The sequence below is a fragment of the Ranitomeya variabilis genome, chromosome 2 (assembly GCF_051348905.1).
Source record: "Ranitomeya variabilis isolate aRanVar5 chromosome 2, aRanVar5.hap1, whole genome shotgun sequence".
Taxonomy (NCBI): Eukaryota; Metazoa; Chordata; class Amphibia; order Anura; family Dendrobatidae; genus Ranitomeya; species Ranitomeya variabilis.
The window spans coordinates 613,858,040-613,876,298 of record NC_135233.1 but is presented as its reverse complement, the minus strand read 5'-3'; the positions used below and the strand labels follow the sequence as shown (position 1 = coordinate 613,876,298).

The 18,259-nt window shown below is 48.0% G+C and overlaps 1 protein-coding gene and 1 long non-coding RNA gene across 6 annotated transcripts in view; one reads left to right on the top strand and one right to left on the bottom strand.

The window, feature by feature from the left end:
• The window catches only part of DPY19L3 (dpy-19 like C-mannosyltransferase 3), a 131,297-nt gene that overhangs the window by 37,933 nt on the left and 75,105 nt on the right, over positions 1-18,259 (bottom strand). For all 5 annotated transcript variants that reach the window (XR_013221696.1, XM_077288740.1, XM_077288742.1 and 2 more), the window contains 2 exons: positions 2,982-3,105; positions 2,386-2,520 (listed from right to left, as the gene is read on the bottom strand). Coding sequence is in view for 4 of the 5 variants with exons in the window: in XM_077288740.1 (XP_077144855.1) it covers positions 2,386-2,520; positions 2,982-3,105 (259 nt within the window). In the remaining variant the exon portion in view is untranslated. The remainder of the gene's footprint in view (positions 1-2,385; positions 2,521-2,981; positions 3,106-18,259) is intronic.
• The window catches only part of LOC143807324 (uncharacterized), a 96,088-nt gene that overhangs the window by 8,398 nt on the left and 69,431 nt on the right, over positions 1-18,259 (top strand). The gene's annotated exons all lie outside the window — the stretch shown is intronic.

Below are 18,259 nucleotides of genomic sequence, written 5' to 3'. Positions count from 1 at the left end.
TATATAGCTGTGCCATATAGAATGCTCTGCACCGTTCATTATGGCCCCATAGATGCTCCATATAAAGCTGTGCCACATATACAATGCTCTGCACCGTTCATTATGGCCCTATAGATGCTCCATATAAAGCTGTGCCATATATGCTCTGCACCGTTCATTATGGCCCTATAGATGCTCCACATAAAGCTGTGCCATATATGCTCTGCACCGTTCATTATGGCCCTATAGATGCTCCACATAAAGCTGTGCCATATATGCTCTGCACCGTTCAGTATGGCCCCATAGATGCTCCTTATAAAGCTGTGCCCTATATGCTCTGCACCGTTCAGTTTGGCCCCATAGATGCTCCTTATATAGCTGTGCCCTATATGCTCTGCACCGTTCATTATGGCCCCATAGATGCTCATTATAAAGCTGTGCCCTATATGCTCTGCACAGTTCAGTTTGGCCCCATAGATGCTCCTTATATAGCTGTGCCCTATATGCTCTGCACCGTTCAGTTTGGCCCCATAGATGCTCATTATAAAGCTGCCCCATATGGAATGCTCTGCACCGTTCAGTTTGGCCCCATAGATGCTCCATATAAATCTGTGCCATATATAACGCTGGTGCTGCTGCTGCAATAAAAAAAAACAAAACATACTCACCTCTCTTGCTTGCAGCTCCCCAGCGTCCGGTCCCGGCGTCTCAGTCTCCGCACTGACTGATCAGGCAGAGGGCGCCGCGCACACTATATGCGTCATCGCGCCCTCTGACCTGAACAGTCAGAGCGGAGAGACGCCGGGAAGATGGAGCGGCGCCCGGCGTGTGGAACGAGGACAGGTAAATATGCGATACTTACCTGCTCCCGGCGTCCCGCTCCTTCCCCCGGACAGCTGGTCTCCGGGTGCCGCAGCCTCTTCCTCTATCAGCGGTCACCGGCACCGCTGATTAGAGAAATGAATATGGGGCTCCACCCCTATGGGAGTGGAGTACATATTCATAAGTTTAATGAGCGGTACCATGTGACTGCTGTACAGGGGAAGAGCTGCGGCACCCGAAGACAGTGTGACGGGCAGGGGGAGCGTCAGGATCGCCGGGACTAGGTAAGTATGCCTCAGCGCCCTCTCCCCCCTCACCCGCCGACCCTGCCACAGACCGTGACTCGAGTATAAGCCGAGAGGGGCACTTTCAGCCCAAAAATTTGGGCTGAAAATCTCGGCTTATACCCGAGTATATACGGTATATATATATATATATATATATATATATATATATATATATATATATATATATATATATATATATATATATATATATTCATATATATCAGCCGTAGTTATAAAGGGATGACAGGTGGGGGAACACTGAAAAGTTACAGAGGAAACTCCAAGGACCTGTTGGACTGAAGGTCTAGCAAGTCGTAATGCAGCCAGGCCCGAAAATGTCACTTTCATGGCAACAAATCAATGATTGGGGTTATGCCCGATTACCTGAAGCATTTTTAGGATTAGTAAATCTTCCTTAGAAAGAAGCCATCGCCAGTCCGGGGATGCCCTTTTTATTTAAGAGCGGGCAGCCTCAGATAAGTAATTTTTCAAAGTGACGACAAATTAGGTAAATGTGGCAAAAAGTGTCTCAAATGCAACCTTACCCCTAATGGTGCAGACAGATGACGTATTTCTCGTGTGAGGATCACATTGCACAGCACGGACCGGCCCGACACCTCTCCTGACCTGAGCGTGATCTATTTCTATGCCGCTGTCACACTAAGGTCAGCCTGTGGATTGCATTACGATCCTCGCACAAGAAATACGGCTGTCTGTCTGCACCATTTAAATGACACAATTTTCTAGCAAAAGTTGGGTCCAAACTTCCTGCCTCGCTGTGATCGAGCAGAATCTTTCGTGTTATCGTGCAGCGGACTGTTGTGGGAACCTGCACTGCATGCGGAGAGCCGGGAGCTCGGACCTGACTTTTGCTACAAAATTGTGTCCTTTTTTTAGGTAGAGGGTGCATTTGAGACCCTTCTTAACACATTTGCTGGATGAAAAATCCCACATCAGCCCACGCTTTTCTTAAATAAAAAGGGCAGCCTCAGACCGGTGAAAGGACCACTTTAAGGCCCCATGCACATTAATGTTGGCTGAACTTGTGAATTTTGAGGGAACCAGCCAACTACCTAATGTGTATCGACGGGAGAAGAATTGAACATTGCTGCTATTCGCAGCTTTATAAACAATCTCCTTTCTATCCTCCATCAAAAAAAACCCCACAAGACAATGTTTAATATTGTTCCCAAACCTCCACTGGGGCAGACGATACATGGCAATACGTCGGCACTACACATATGACGCATGAGGATACCATGGAGGTCTGAAGAATTGAGCTGAGTGTTCACCTCACCTTGTTAGCCGGTATTAAGTCCAGACAGTCCAAAGAGAAGAAAGCGAGACCTTGAATGAGCAGAACAAACTGGTTGAACTGCCAGGTGAGGCTGAAGATGAACGTGGAGATGTAAACTACAAGAAGGGACAGTCTCTGGATAGGAACATGAAATTAAATCAACATATAAAAGAAAGATAAAGAGAAACCTGTAAACAAGTCACAATCTGCTATTCCTGAAGACTCCGAAGCTAGAAAATTCAGGATTTACTATAATATTAATATTAGTGCATTGTACTCTCAGCTCTGCTGAGGAGGGATGGGACAGATGAGCCAGCAAAGTGTCATCTAATGCCGGCAGCAGAAGACGGCACTGATATGCGAACAGAGGTGTAGGATTATAACTTATGTGTGAACAGTTCCACAAATCTGGGTGGTTTATAGTTAAGTATGCAACTTTTCTATAATAAATTCACTATTTATTGTGATGCAACTTAATGGACCCTCAATTGATAGTTAAGTTTCCTTTGTCAAAGTGTAGATGGAGCAAAGTCACTGATACGAACGGAGAATGTACAAGTAAATCTCCCTGAATATTCTGTACTGATCCCACTTACCGCTTTTAACAGCGACAAACCGGGTCTCAGGAAGTACGATATTCCTGCTATCTGAACGGCAAAGAAGGGGAGTGCCCAGTTTTCTCGAAGAGGAATGGTAAATTCAACCCGGGTTGTGTCAATTCTGTCCAAGAAAAAAAAAAAATTATAACGCAAGAAGAAATTCATCCAACCGGGACAAAACATGAAGATTATCCCTAAAAGCAATAATAATCATATTCCTACTAGCGTGTCATGTGTCATCCAGCTTTCCTACAGTACTGAATGGCACATACTCTTCATAGGGGTATTATTCACACCTAAAGACATAAATTATGGGATGTGCCATTCTGAAAAGTTGGCTGACAACCCCCATGGGAGCTGTGATCATAGCCATTGGATGTCATCTAGAGGTATAACTTAGAAAGAGGAATTTTTGGTACTCATTGTAAAATCTCTTTCTTGGAGCCTTGATTGGGGGACACGGGTAACCATGGGTGTATGCTGTCACTAGGAGGCTGACACTAGGCAAAAAAAGAGTTAGCTCCTCCTCTGCAGTATATACTCACCGACAGACAAAAAGCTTGTCACTTAGTGAAAAATCAGTAGAAGCAACCATCGAAACAAAAAATTAAAGAAAAAACAAGCACAACATAGACACAAATCAGGGAGGGTGCTGTGTCCCCAAATGAAGGCTCCAAGAAAGAGATTTTACGGTGAGTACCAAAAATCCACATTTCTTTATCGCTTCATTGGGGGACACAGGTAACAATGGGATGTCTAAGGGAGGGAATAAAATGACTTTGGAAGACTCAGGTCAGACGGTGGACAGTCGCCATCTGCAAAATGTTTCTTCCCAGGCTGGCATCTGCCGAAGCATAGGTATGTAATCAGTAAGGCTGTGTGCACACGTTGCAGATTTTTTGCGGTTTTTCGCTATAAAAAACGCATACATTATGCATCCCATCATTTAGAATGCATTCCGCAATTTTTGTGCACATGATGCGTTTTTTTCCACGAAAAAAACGCAGCATGTTCATTAATTTTGCGGATTTCCCACTATATCATTGCATTGGGAAATCTCCGGAAACAAACTCCAAAAATCCGAAAAAAAAAACAAAGAAACAAAAAAAAAAAAACGAGAAAAAAACACATGTGGATTTCTTGCAGAAAGTGTCCGGCTTTGCTCAGGAAATTTCTGCAAGAAATCCTGAACGTGTGCACATAGCCTTAAACCTCGCAAAAGTGTGAAGGGAAGACCAGGTAGCTGCCTTGTAAACTTGAGATGCAGAGATCTGTTCACAAACGGCCCAGGAGGCCCCCAACGCCCAAGGTGGAGGGAGCCCTCACCCCCAAAGGGTGTGGTCTGTTCTTGACCCGATATGCCTCCCAAGAGAGCGATAGTAGATTTATAGGCTGGAAGACCCTTACGACGACCCTCAGGAATAACAAACAAAGAGTCAGAGCCCGAAAGGTAGTTGTCCTAGAGAGGAGGTAGAGGCTAAGAGCTCTGACCAGATCCAGCTTGTGGAGAGACCACTCCAGGGGATGAAATGGGGAAGGGCAAAGGGAAGGCAGAATGATATCCTCATTGATGTGGAAAGAGGAAACTACCTTCTGAAGAAACGAAGGAACCGTCTGAGAGCGACCTTGTCCTTATGGATAATGAGAAAAGGAGAAAGACAGGAAAGAGACGCCAGTTCCGAAACTCGTCTGATAGACGTGATAGCAACCAAGAAAGCAACCTTCCAGGAAAGAAAGGAAGTTGTTATGTCCTGAAAGGGCTCGAATAGAGAATTGAAGGGCATATAGGACAAAGTTAAGGTCCCACGGATCTACCGGAGGATGTTAAGGTGGAGCCAAATGAGCAACACCCTTGAGGAAGGTCTTGACATGGGGTCAAGATGCCAGACCCTTCTGAAACAGAATCAAGAGGGCGGAGACTTGACCCTTAAGAGTGCTGAGGGAAATCTTGGAGTCAAGGCCACACTGGAGACAGTTTCCAGGATTGTCTATGAGCATGTTTACTAGCTTTGCATACCAGGCCTGTCTGGAGCCACCAGAATTACGGCTACTCCCTCTGATTTGATCTTCTTGACGACCCTCAGGATTAAGGGGAGGGAAGAGATATGGAAGGCGAAAGAGAGACCAAGACAGGACCAGGGCGTCCTCACTGATCGCCAGAGGAACGCGGGACCTGGCTACGAAGTGGGGCACCTTGGTGTTCATCCGAGATGCCATCAGATCAACATCGTGGGTGCCCTACTTCTGACAGATCTGGTCAAACACTTCGGGGTTGAGTAACCACTCACCTGAGGCGAAATCCTGCCGACTGTAGGCCCAGTTTTCTACTCCTGGAATGTAAACATCCGAGATTGCTGTTACATGATTCTCTGCCCAGACTAAGATTCTGGATACATCTGCCAGAACAGACTGGCTGCATGTTCTACCCTGGTGGTACATGTATGCCATGGCCATGGTGTTGTCCGACTGAATGCGAACCGGATGGCCCCTGAGGAGGTCCAGCCAGTGTAGAAGGGAGAGGTAGACTGCCCTGATCTCCAGGAGATTGATAGGATGGTTAAGTTCCTGAGGGTTCCAGCAGCCCAGCGCTGTGTGATGCAGAAAAACCTTCCCCCCAAACGAGAAGACTTGCATCAGTTGTGATGACCTTGCAATGGAGAGGAAGAAAAGATCTCCCATGATGAAGAAACGAGTGGAGGGTCCACCATGTTAAGTACTGATGTACACGAAGGGGGAAGGTTATTGGGATGGTCCAAGGAAGACACCTTTTTGTCCCATGCTGACAAGAGGGCCAGCTGAAGTGGACGGGTGTGAAATTGGGCAAAGGGCATGACCTTCATGGCCGCAACCATCATGCACACCCATGCAGAAGCCAAGGGGGTGACAGAATAGGTGTTTCAAAGAGAGGACTTCCAGGTGAAGGGCAGAGATTTTCTCCTCCAGGAGAAAGACTTTGGCATGGGCGGTGTCAAACAACATCTCCAGGAAAGTAATGTGTTGCGTCGGAAGCAACCAAGACTTTGTCTTGTTGACTATCCATCCGAGCCGAGCCAGAGTGTCGATGGTAATCTGGAACGCAGAATGGCCATCAAGGACGCCATCACCTTCTTGAACTCCTTGGGGGCAAAGGCTAGGCAGAAGTGGAAAGCTGTAATCTGATAATGACTTACCTGAACTGCAAACCTGAGAAATCTCTGATGCGGCGCACAAATCAGGATGTAGAGATTTGCGTCCTGAATGTCCACCGAGCATAGAAACTCCTCGGGTTCCATCAAAGCGTTTACTGAGTGGAGGGACTCCATTTGGAAATGCTGAAGACGCATGGATCGGTTCAGACGTTTAAGGTCCAGGACTGGACGGAGGGAACAGTCCTTCTTTGGGAAAACAAAAAGACTGGGACAGATACGGGAAAAAAGTTCTTGGGAAGCAACGGGGACGATGACTTCTGCTTGGAGGAGAGAGGAAATGGCTTGAAAGAAACCTGGGACCTCAGCTGGAAGTCCTGATGGGTGAGACATCAAGAAGCGATTCCCGGGGGGAGATGAAAACTCTATTTTGCTGGAAGTCACTATTTTCCTGACCCAGGCGTCGTCGACTACCAACAGCCATGTGTCCCACTCTGGGAGAAGATGGCCGCCCACCCTGGGAGGAGTCCCAGGTGGGGATGACCCATCATGCTGAAGAAAATCTATTTGATCAGGACCCGGGGGACTTTGAGGGACAACTCCTGGGATGCCAGTTAAGGGCTGGCTTAAGTCTCTCCAGCTGGGCAGGAGGACAGTACCGATGGGGAGAGTTCCCTGTGGAGGGGAAATGGCGACATTGAAGAGAATGTCTCCCTGGAAACAGACGTTGGGCCTGGGTTGTAGAATGGAGGTGCTCTTGCCCCCTGCAGCGTCAGAAATTATCTGATATAGTTCTTATCGGGGGATCCCACAAAAAACTACTCAGAAGAGTTGATGGTTATACTTGACCATGCTATCAATAGAAAGCTGATATCAAAAAATGAACACTCCTTCCTTGCTCCTTCTTTCCCAAGTGTGCCGACCTTCTATGCCCTCCCGAAGGTGCACAAGGGTCTGGACCCACTTAAAGGCCGTCCAATTGTGGCAGGTATCGATTCTGTGTCTCAGAATATCGGTATCTATATAGACCAGATCCTAAGACCCTTTGTTCAATCACTTCCTTCATATGTGAGGGATACTCTGCACCTGCTTGGCTTATTGGAGGATGTTGTTGTAGAACCACATACCATATTGGCCTCCATTGATGTGGAGGCGCTTTATAGCAGTATCCCACATGACGTTGGCATGGAGGCTGTTGATCATTTTCTAAGGACACGTGCCATTGAATGCACTGAGCACAACCAATTTGTTCAGCAGCTTCTTCTCTTTACCCTCACCCGGAATTTTTTCATCTTTAATGGTAAGTACTTCCACCAGCTCAGGGGTACTGCGATGGGGAGCCCTTGTGCCCCCACGTATGCTAATCTGTTCCTGGGCTGGTGGGAGGAAACCTTTATTTTTCCGGGTGAGGAGAGGTGGTGGCAGCCCTATATCGGCCTCTGGGCCAGATACATCGACGATATTTTTGTTCTTTGGTCTGGCCCAGGGGCTGACTTTGAAAGGTTTGTGAGAGAGATAAACATCAATAGAATTGGGATGAGATTCACTTCTGAGTATCACGAGCACTCTATTGCCTTCTTGGACCTCAATATCTCAAAAAATAAGGATGGAGGCATAAGTACTAACACCTATCGGAAGCCGACCGCGACTAATAGTCTCCTGCAGTGGCATAGCCACCACCCGGTACCCCTTAAACGCGGCATACCCAAGGGGCAATTTCTGCGGATTCGCAGGAACTGTTCCGAGATGGATTCATTTAAAAATCAAGCTGGCGAGTTGCACCACAGATTCAGGGAGAGAGGATATCCCTCCGAGGTTCTCATAAAATCGTATAGGGAAGCGCTTGGCAGTGACAGGTCAGCCCTATTAAGAACCCGGGAGAAACCTGGGGAGGCCTCAGACCTGGTTAGGCTTATAGGGACCTTTGACAACCAGTCTGATAAAATCTACCAGATTGTCAAAAGGCACTGGGGTGTACTCCTAGCTGATCCCCACCTTGTTAAATTTATCCCCCCCGTACCGAGCATTACATACAGAAGGGGGAGAACAATTGGGGACCGCTTAGTACATAGCTTATATCAGAAACCGCAGGGTGCGGGTACGTGGCTGGATAGGAGACCGCTGGGCTTCTTTAAATGTGGAAAATGCTCAAAGTGCCAATATGTCACACAGACTAAAAGTTTTACCAGTGCTGCCAATGGTAGGTGCTTTGAGATAAGAGATTTTGGCAACTGTAGATCCATGGGTGTCGTATACAAGATCACTTGCCCCTGCCCATTGGATTATATCGGGAAGACCAAAAGGGAGCTGAGAATCAGATTTGGTGAGCATCTCGGTGACATCAGACACAACAGGGATACCCCCCTTGCCCGACACATCAACCAGATACATGGGGGAACCCCCAAGGGGATTACTCTATGTATGATTGAACTGCTGAAACCTAGGATACGAGGAGGTAATTTTGATCAAGTACTTCTCAAACGGGAGGCGGAATGGATCTTCCGGATGCAGTCGATGTCACCGAGGGGCTTAAATGAGTCTCTCTCATATACATGTTTCCTGTAGGACAGTGTTTTTCCCTCCCTCTTTGTATGTTTTTCCCTCCCTCTTTGTATGTATTAGCAATTATAACTCTTATTGTCTGCGCCTGACCCTTGATGCATGAACCGTGGAGCTATCGGACTTTGACCCGCTGTACCATTCCTTCTACAGTTTGTCTGTAGGTGTCCATTGTGACCAGTATTTTATTAATATTATTTTATGTTTATATTCTCCTTTGTCATCACCGTACAGGCATGTATGCATTATATATATTTATTTTTTCTTGATTTACATATTCTTTATATATGTCCGCCAGTGGGGTCCTATTATTCTATTTTTAGGTGTGCGCGCCGATCTTTTGTATTTACGGATGGCGCACGCGCATTGGTTGATTCTAATATTGCCACAGGACTCTTTGTAGCCTTTTCTGAGACTGGGCGCATGCGCAGTACGGCATTTCATATCAAACATGGCGGCGCCCAGCTCGCACTCCGGTGCTGGAGCTTTTCCTCTATTATTAGCGGTAGCGCGCATGCGCACTTGCGCTATCTGGCGTTCTGAAGCCTGTAATGGCGACGTCTAACGTGTCTCACATGGATTGGGCTCCATGCGGCGTTTAATGCCTAGTGCGGTATGTCACCTGCTTTTTCATCTGTGATCCGTCTGTAGGAAGGGGGGGGGTGGGAGCCCCCTGACAAAATAGGACACGTGTTCACTGTTTGGCACACATCATGTAGCCACATCCATGGGCGGTACCATCCTTAGTGCCTTACGGAAATCTGGGGAGAGGAGGGACTTCCAACACTCATGCTGATTTGCGAGTGGTAATTGTCTTCACTATATAAGTCCCCACTCTAGGGATTCAGTCAGGTCTGCCCAGACATCAGGGCACCTGCATCATTGACCTCCGGTTGTTCTATATCTATTTGTGCCCCCTGAGGAACCGTATGACGGGGAAACGCGTCGGGGCGTTCTACTTACAGCTAAGTGTCCGGTCTTGTGGACAACATCTCTAGTTCTCTTGGCTGTTTTATGTATCAATTATTTATTTTTTTTTTTTTTTGGTCCACTGTATTATGTCTTAACATAGATGCTGACTATCTGTTAATACTGCCTATTTGCACCTTTTTGCTGTTATGCGGGTGTCTTTATAATATTATGTATGTATCTCCACACGTATCTCTATGAGGAGTATCAAGCAATATTTGTCAAGCCAGTGTGGGCAGGTACAGTCTTCCATCTGGACCTAACCAGGTCATTTTAATTGTATATCTATTATCCTTCAATTTTCCCACTACTGTCCTACACACCAGTCTATATGTATCTGTAGGGTGTGTGGGGGACTAGTATTGAACATGAAATAGCCAGATAGGCCAGACATTTGGAGTGTGTTTTTGTCCTAAGTGGGGTTAAATGTAATGGAGGATTGATAGTCTTTTTCTCCTAGTGTGCACCATATATTTTTTCCTCACTCCTGCTTTCTTCATTACTTTAATTTGCTCATTGTTTTCTCACCTGCAGCTGGCTAGATATTTAATAGGGCCAGCAGGCTTCAGCCGCCGCGGAGTGGGGGCGCCAAATAATCTATCAGGGTGCCAACCTCCACTGCCAGGCAGGGACAGCAGGAGAGTGAAGGGTTAATTAATAGGTTAGGTGCACCTAGGAGCAGCTCTTCTTTTTCTGAGTCATTTTTTAACAATTATCCTTTTTTCTGTTTCACACTGGGAAGTGGTATTTTTATAATACATTCAAATAAAGATTAAAGATTTTTAAGGGGAATTTATGTCACATGGTTTTGGATTTCCCTTGTGGTTTAAAAATTGTTTTTTCCTTATGCTATAGTTTGCCCCCTAAAAAGCAGATTAGTAAGACTTTTTGCAGGCTGAATCCAGGCTTTGAGCCATAGAACACTCTGAACCGCGACGATATTACTAATAACGCGGTCAAAGAAGCAAACAGCGTCTAAAGACGCAGGTAAGCAGGTACTTCCATGCGTTAGCGATCTGGTTCGCTAGGCCGGCCAGCTCATCAGGGTGAGCAGATGATAGTATGCCCTGCCAGAGGAGTTGTGCCCAGGAGGAAACTGATTTAGCCACCCACGAGGAAGCAAAAGCAGCGCAAAAGGATGCACCAGCACCCTCAAAGGCGGATTTGGCTTAGGTCTCAACCTGTCAGTGGAGTCCTTAAGGGATGAGCCGTCGGGAAGAGACAAGACCGTCTTGGCGGACAGATTAACAGCCAGTGACTCGGACCACTTAGTGACGAGTTCGGAATGAAAGGGATAACAGGATTTTTGGTTGCTCACCGTAAAATCTGTTTCTCGGAGCCTTCATGGGGGGACACAGGAACCATGGGGTGTATGCTGCTGCCACTAGGAGGCTGACACTATGCACAAAAAAAAGTTAGCGCCTCCTCTGCAGTATGCACTTCAGTTAGTGAGAAAGCAGTAGGAGACAAAACAATAAGGTTGAACATAACCACAAACATGAGAACTGTAAACATGAGAACAGTCATAGAACACAGAACAACAGAAACTGAATAATATGGGCGGGTGCTGTGTCCCCCAATGAAGGCTCCGAGAAACAGATTTTACGGTAAGCAACCAAAAATCCTGCCAAGGAGCTCTGAGTCCCCCCCCCTGATGGTTGACATATGCCACCGCCGTGGCATTGTCCCTCTGGATTTGGATAGGTAGACCCTTGAGAATCCTTTCCCAGTGACAAAAGGCGAACAAGATAGCCCGAATCTCGAGGACGTTGATCGGCAGACAAGACTCCTGCGCTGACCAACGACCCTGAACAGTCAGGTGACGAAACACCGCACCCCAGCCGAGCAGGCTGGCCTCTGTCGTCACCACCTGTCAGAGAACTGGAAGGAAGGACCTGCCCTGGGAGATGAGAGGTGACGTCAGCCACTAGCTGAGTGACCTTTGAGCCGGGGAGAGAGTCGAATCGGACGATCCAGGGAGAAGACAGACCTGTCTCATTGTGACAGGATGGCCTGCTGAAGAGGTTGGGAATGAAATTGGGCGAAGGGAATCGCTTCCAATGTTGCAACCATCCTTCCCAGAAGCTTCATGGCCGATCGGAAGGAGGGAAACCGAGGACCCTGGAGCAAGCGTACGTCCCGACGAAGGATGGATCTCTTGTCCTCGGGAAGGAAGACTTTGGTCTGACGAGTGTCGAAAAGCATGCCCAGAAAGACGAGGCGCTGGGAAGGAACAAGACAGGCTTTCTTCCTGTTGACAAGCCACCCGAAACGGGCTAGAGTGTCGAGGACGATGGACAGGCTCTCGTGAGCCTGAGAAAAGGAGGGAGCCTTGATGAGGATGTCGTCGAGGTACGGAAAAAGTACCAGTCCCCTGACCCTCAAGATGGCTATCAGCGCCTCAATGATCTTCGCGAAAACCCTAGGAGCGGTTGCGAGACCGAACGGCAGGGCGACGAATTGAAAATGGTCCTGGAGCACCGCAAAGCGCAGGAATCGGTGATGTCCCCGGAATATTGAGACGTGGAGGTAGGCGTCCTGAATATCTATGGAACACAGGTATTCCTGGGCCTTCATGGAAACAATTACTGAACGAAGGGATTCCATCCTGAAAGGTCTCAGACAAACTCTCCTGTTTAGCAATTTGAGATCCAGAATGGGACGAACCTTGCCGTCTTTTGTCGGTATCACAAAGATTCGAATATAAACCTGTGAACCGTTCTTTTTCTGAAACGGGAACGATTACCCCGGACTCGAGGAGGGAAGTGATGGCTGCAAAGAAACCTGGAACTAGAGCGGGATCTCTTGGAGAGCGGGACTCGAAGAAACGATCCCGGAGCCATGAAATGGACTCTATTTTGTATCCTGAGGGTACCACTTCCCTGACCCATGCGTCCTCCACTGAGATCCAGACATCTCTGAAGAAAAGGAGACGGCCACCCAGCTTGGGAGGTGCGCTGGAGTCTAGCCGTGAGTCATGCCGAGGTGGATCTTCCAGTCCTAGACCGAAAAAAAAATCTACCTTGGGGGTAGCGGGGACGCCAGGAAGGAGTGGGTCTAAAGGATACTGCCTTCTTCTCTTGACGTGCCTGCAGCCTCTGCTGCTGTGAAAAGGAGTTTGACGCTGCAAAGCGTCGAAAAGGCCGGAAGTGCCACCTAGCAGGAGGCCCGCGAGGCTTGGACTGGGGAAGAAGGGAGCTTGTGCCCCCGGTAGCGTTCTTAATAATTTGGTCCAGCTTGGAACCAAAGAGACGAGATCCCTGAAAGGGCAGACTGGTAAGGGACTTTTTTTTATGACAAATCCGCCTGCAAGGCCTTGAGCTAGACGGTACGATGGATGGCAACCACATTACTAGACGCCTGAGCGGCACAAGACGCGGCATCCAGGGAAGCAGAGACCAAGTATTCCCCAGCGTGAGCAATCTGGGTGGCAAGTTCCGCCAGCTGTTCTGGTGGAGCTCCGGCCAGAATGTCCTGACGGAGTTGTTTGGCCCATTCGGATATAGACTTCGAAAACCAGGTGGAAGGAAAGGCCGGGCATAGGGCAGAAGCGGCCGCTTCGAAGGCCGACTTAGCAAAGGACTCTATGAATTTATCGTTGGAATCTTTCAGAGACGCTCCGCCCGACAGCGGGAGGACTGTGTTGGTGGAAAGTCTAGAAACTGGAGGATCCACAGAGGGAGAAGTAGTCCAGTTGTTGATGAGATCCGGGGAAAAAGGATATAAGACGCCAAGGCGCTTTCCTCTTTGAAAACGTCTGGTCGGATTCTCCCTTTCTCTGGTTAGAAGCTGATGGAACTCAGGGTGAGGAGAGAAAACCTTGGAAGGTGTTTTAGACCGTCTAAACGAAACCGCCTGATCTGCGGGTTCCGTAGAGGAATCTTTGATGCCACAGGTCTGATTGATTGCTCTGATGAGACTTTGAACCATATCCCTCATGCTAGCGAATCCAGCTCCAAATTATCCTCTGAAGGCGCATCAGAGAAAGCTTCGCCTGACTCAGGTGAAGAGGATCGGGGAGAAGCCGATCGCAGAGAAGGACCGTGTGGCGAGATGGAACGGGAAGAGGACTCAGACGGACGTTCCTGTCTGGATCTTTTGCGGCCTATAATGGGAGGGTCGGACGGAGGTTCCTGCGACCCGCTGGCTACTGCGGGAGTCTGCAGGGGCAACCTATCACGCACGGACACAAGGGTCTGGGACACCCGAGTTAGATCCACTACCGACTGTGACAAAGCAGAAGCCCAGCCCGGGGTGGAGGTATCACTCTCAAGCGGAGCAGCAGGGGGATCCTGGGCTGTGGGAACAATCGTGTTGCTGCAGGCCTGACAGAGGGAAGAGGACTGACCTGAGGGAATCCTGCAATTACACTGTGTTCCAAATTATTATGCAAATAATATTTCCTCATATTTTCTCTAAATCTCTGAATTGCTGTCATTGTTATTTTCCAGTCATCTACTATTCTAGTATAATTGCAATGTTTTGGAACAAACTGCCTATGAAAACAGTATCTTTAAAAAAAAAATAAACACTCAAAATGCATGTTCCAAATTATTATGCACAGCAGAGTTTTGAACCTTTTTTTTTTTTTTTATTTTGAACAAAAAAATGGTCAATTGTGAAGCTATAAGCATTATCAGCTTATTACAAAATGAAATCAAACAGTTTTCAAGTGAAAACTTTATTCTAGGTGATGTTACATTTGCACATAGGACCCCTTGTTCAAAAGAAGCTTCTGAACTCTCTCGTCCATTGAATTTGTCAGTTTTTGGATGGTTTCTGCTTCAATTGTTTTGCATGTGGACAGAATACCCTCCCAGAGCTGTTGCTTAGATGTGAACTGCCTCCCGCCATCATAGACACTCCTTTTGATGATGCTCCAGAGGTTCTCAATGGGGTTAAGGTCAGGGGAAGGTGGTGGCCACCATACCTTTGTCCTCTTTTATGCCCATAGCAGCCAGAGATGCAGATGTGTTTTTTGCAGCATGAGACGGTGCATTATCATGCATGAAAATGATCTTGCTGCAGAAAGCACGGTTCTTCCTCTTGAACCATGGCAGGAAGTGTTGTTTTAGAAACTCCACATAGATTATGGAGTTCATCTTTACCCCTTCAGGGATCATAAAGGGGCCGACAATCTCTCTCCCCATGATTCCAGCCCAAAACATTACTCCTCCTCCCGCGCCGGAAAGAGTGCGGCCGCCGGAAAAAAAAAGGGGACAGCGCGGCTGCCTGTAAAGGCAACCGCGCCGAGGCATAAGGCAGAGCGGCCGCAGCAGGGAAGGAGGAGACGCGGCTGCTTGCAAAGGCTGCCGCGCCGGAAAGAAGACAGTGCGGCTGCCGGCGGGGAGCAGCGCAAGAAGGGGCGCAGCTGCCTGCAAAGGCCGCCGCGCAGATGAGGGGGTCTGTGCCTGCAAATGCTGTCTGCAGCTAAGATCCCTGCTGCCTAGTAACAGTGACGACCGCCCAAGGTAACCTGCACCCTATATCAACGCCTATAGAGCGACCTCCCTGCCTACTCTGGGACGGGTGGGGAAATACTCACCTCACACATTCCATGTTGTCCGTTACTAACCTTAATCCAAGGAAGGTATGAGACGTCCAGGGAGCTGGTGATGGACATCCTCGTCTCCTCCAACCGACAGGCTCTGGTGGGCGAGTGGGTGGGGGACAGAGCTAGGACCGGACTTCTAAGCACGCTTGTGTGCTAGGATCATGGTCCTGCTGAGCGATCTATGAGGATACGGGGTGGCAGTACACGCCGTATTCATAGTCCGTATTGTGGGACTACAGGTGTGACTGTTCATCCTGTAATACTTCCGGAAAAACCTGAAAGAAAAACGACGCACATTGAGGTAGATAAGGGTCTAATGAAAGACTTGTGTCCACCTTCTACTGACACTAAGCTAAAACTGAAGTGCATAATGCCAGTCGGTGGGGTGTACACTGCAGAGGAGGAGCTAACTTTTTTTGTGCATAGTGTCAGCCTCCTAGTGGCAGCAACATACACCCCATGGTTCCTGTGTCCCCCATTGAGAGGCGATAGAGAAATAAGGTTTCCATCAGTTTTCTACCTGAGAACCGTTCCTCCGGATGTTCCCAGTGTTTCAAGAACATCCCTTCAAACTCCTTATGATTGGAAAACCCTGGGAACGGCGTTTCACTCTGCTAACGGAGATGGAGTGGTCCTGAGAACCCTTGTCTTCCTTAACATTAAAGGTTTGGTTAACTGCGGATATAAGGGTGTCAACCACATCCTGGATCTTGGTGGCCTTGTCCTTCTCGCGCTTGGAATCTGAACAGGATTCAGAGTTGGAACCCAGGGCCACCTCCATGGCATGGGATATCGAGTGTAACCTGGAGGATATATACATGGCTTGAGATCTGGACGAGGAGCTTGATTATGTCCGCTTCTGAGTTCTAACTCTTGATCTGCTCTTGCGAGAGTGGTGACGGAGGGCCAGCGAATCGTCCTGAGGAGCGATCGGGGAACTGGTGGCAGTGGGAAGGTTGGGTAGACGTTCAATGACCTGGACCAGGGACTGAGAAACCCTGGTGAGGTTCAACACAGACAGATAGCCACAGCCCACTCCCGGACATTGGGGGGTTCCTGTGTTGCCAGCATGGTAGAAGGAGTTTGGCAGAAGGTCTAAGCCTGACCTGCCTGCGGGTGCAGGCGTAGCGAATGATAGTGGGGGGACAGGAGAGAGTCCCCAGGTCTGGGCATATGTGAAGGCCTGGAGAATACTGCTGAGGAGGGCACCTAACAAGAAAAAGGTAGCCTGGACAGAGCCTACCCAGTCCTGGAGGAGCGTGATCCAGAGGCCCCAGGACAGTGCGGTGCAGGAAGGCGCTGGTTTGCAGAACAGCTGCGGATGGACGCTGACTGAAGATTGTTACTGTGAAAGAAAGCACCGTTCTGTGCTGGCCTCCTACCAATGGGAGATCCGGGGCGATGCAGAGCCAGAGGACGTGTCAGAGAGGCCGGTGTCCTGACAGGCAGAGCGAGGGAGGAAGGGGTGGGCATAATGCTGAATTTACCGTCGCCGATAGGAGGGAGAGAAGGGCGTGTGCCCGAGCCTCGCAGATGATGGGAAGGCAGGCTGGGGCGCAGTGTGTGATTACATACTTTTAACCCCTTTCTGACATTGGACGTACTATCCCGTCGAGGTGGGGTGGGCCCGTATGACCACAGACGGGATAGTACATCCAGCGCGATCGGCCGCGCTCACGGAGTGAGCGCGGCCGAGTGTAGCTATCGCAGCTGACATCCAGCACTATGTGCCAGGAGCGGTCACGGACCGCCCCCGGCACATTAACCCCCGGCACACCGCGATCAAACATGATCGCGGTGTGCCGGCGGTACAGGGAAGCATCGCGCAGGGAGGGGTTCCCTGCGTGCTTCCCTGAGACCCCCGGAGCAACGCGATGTGATCGCGTTGCTCAGAGGGTCTCTTACCTCCTCTCCCTGCAGCCCCGGATCCAAAATGGCCGCGGCATCCGGGTCCTGCAGGAAGGGAGGTGGCTTACCGAGTGCCTGCTCAGAGCAAGCGCTTGGTAAGCCTGCAGCACTGTAAGTCAGATCGCCAATCTGACAGAGTGCTGTGCAAACTGTCAGATCAACAATCTGTGATGTTCCCCCTGGGACAAAGTAAAAATGTAAAAAAAAAATTTCCACGTGTAAAAAAAAATTCCTAAATAAAGAAAAAAAAATAAAAATATTATTCCCATAAATACATTTATCTAAATAAAAAAAAAAAATAAAAGTACACATATTTAGTATCGCCGCGTCCGTACCGACCCAACCTATAAAACTGTCCCACTAGTTAACCCCTTCAGTGAACACCGTAGGGAAAAAAAAAAACGAGGCAAAAAACAACGCTTTATTATCATACCGCCGAACAAAAAGTGGAATAACACGCGATCAAAAAGACGGATATACAGTAAATAACCATGGTACCGCTGAAAACGTCATCTTGTCCCGCAAAAAACGAGCCACCATACAGCGTCATCAAATAAAAAATAAAAAAGTTATAGTCCTCAGAATAAAGCGATGCCAAAATTATTTATTCTATAAAAGTTTATCGTATAAAAGCGCCAAAACATAAAAAAATGATATAAATGAGGTATCGCTGTAATCGTACTGACCCGAAGAATAAAACTGCTTTATCAATTTTACCAAACGTGGAACGGTATAAACGCCTCCCCCAAAAGAAATTCATGAATAGCTGTTTTTTTGTCATTCTGCCTCACAAAAATCGGAATAAAAAGCGATCAAAAACTGTCACGTGTCCGAAAATGTTACCAATAAAAACGTCAACTCGTCCCGCAAAAAAAAAAGACCTCACATGACTCTGTGGACCAAAATATGGAAAAATTATAGGTCTCAAAATGTGGAGACGCAAAAACTTTTTTGCTATAAAAAGCGTCTTTTAGTGTGTGACGGCTGCCAATCATAAAAATCCGCTATAAAAAATGCTATAAAAGTAAATCAAACCCCCCTTCATCACCCCCTTAGTTAGGGAAAAATAATAAAATTAAAAAAATGTATTTATTTCCATTTTCCCATTAGGGTTAGGGCTAGGGTTGGGGCTAAAGTTAGGGTTGGGGCTAAAGTTAGGG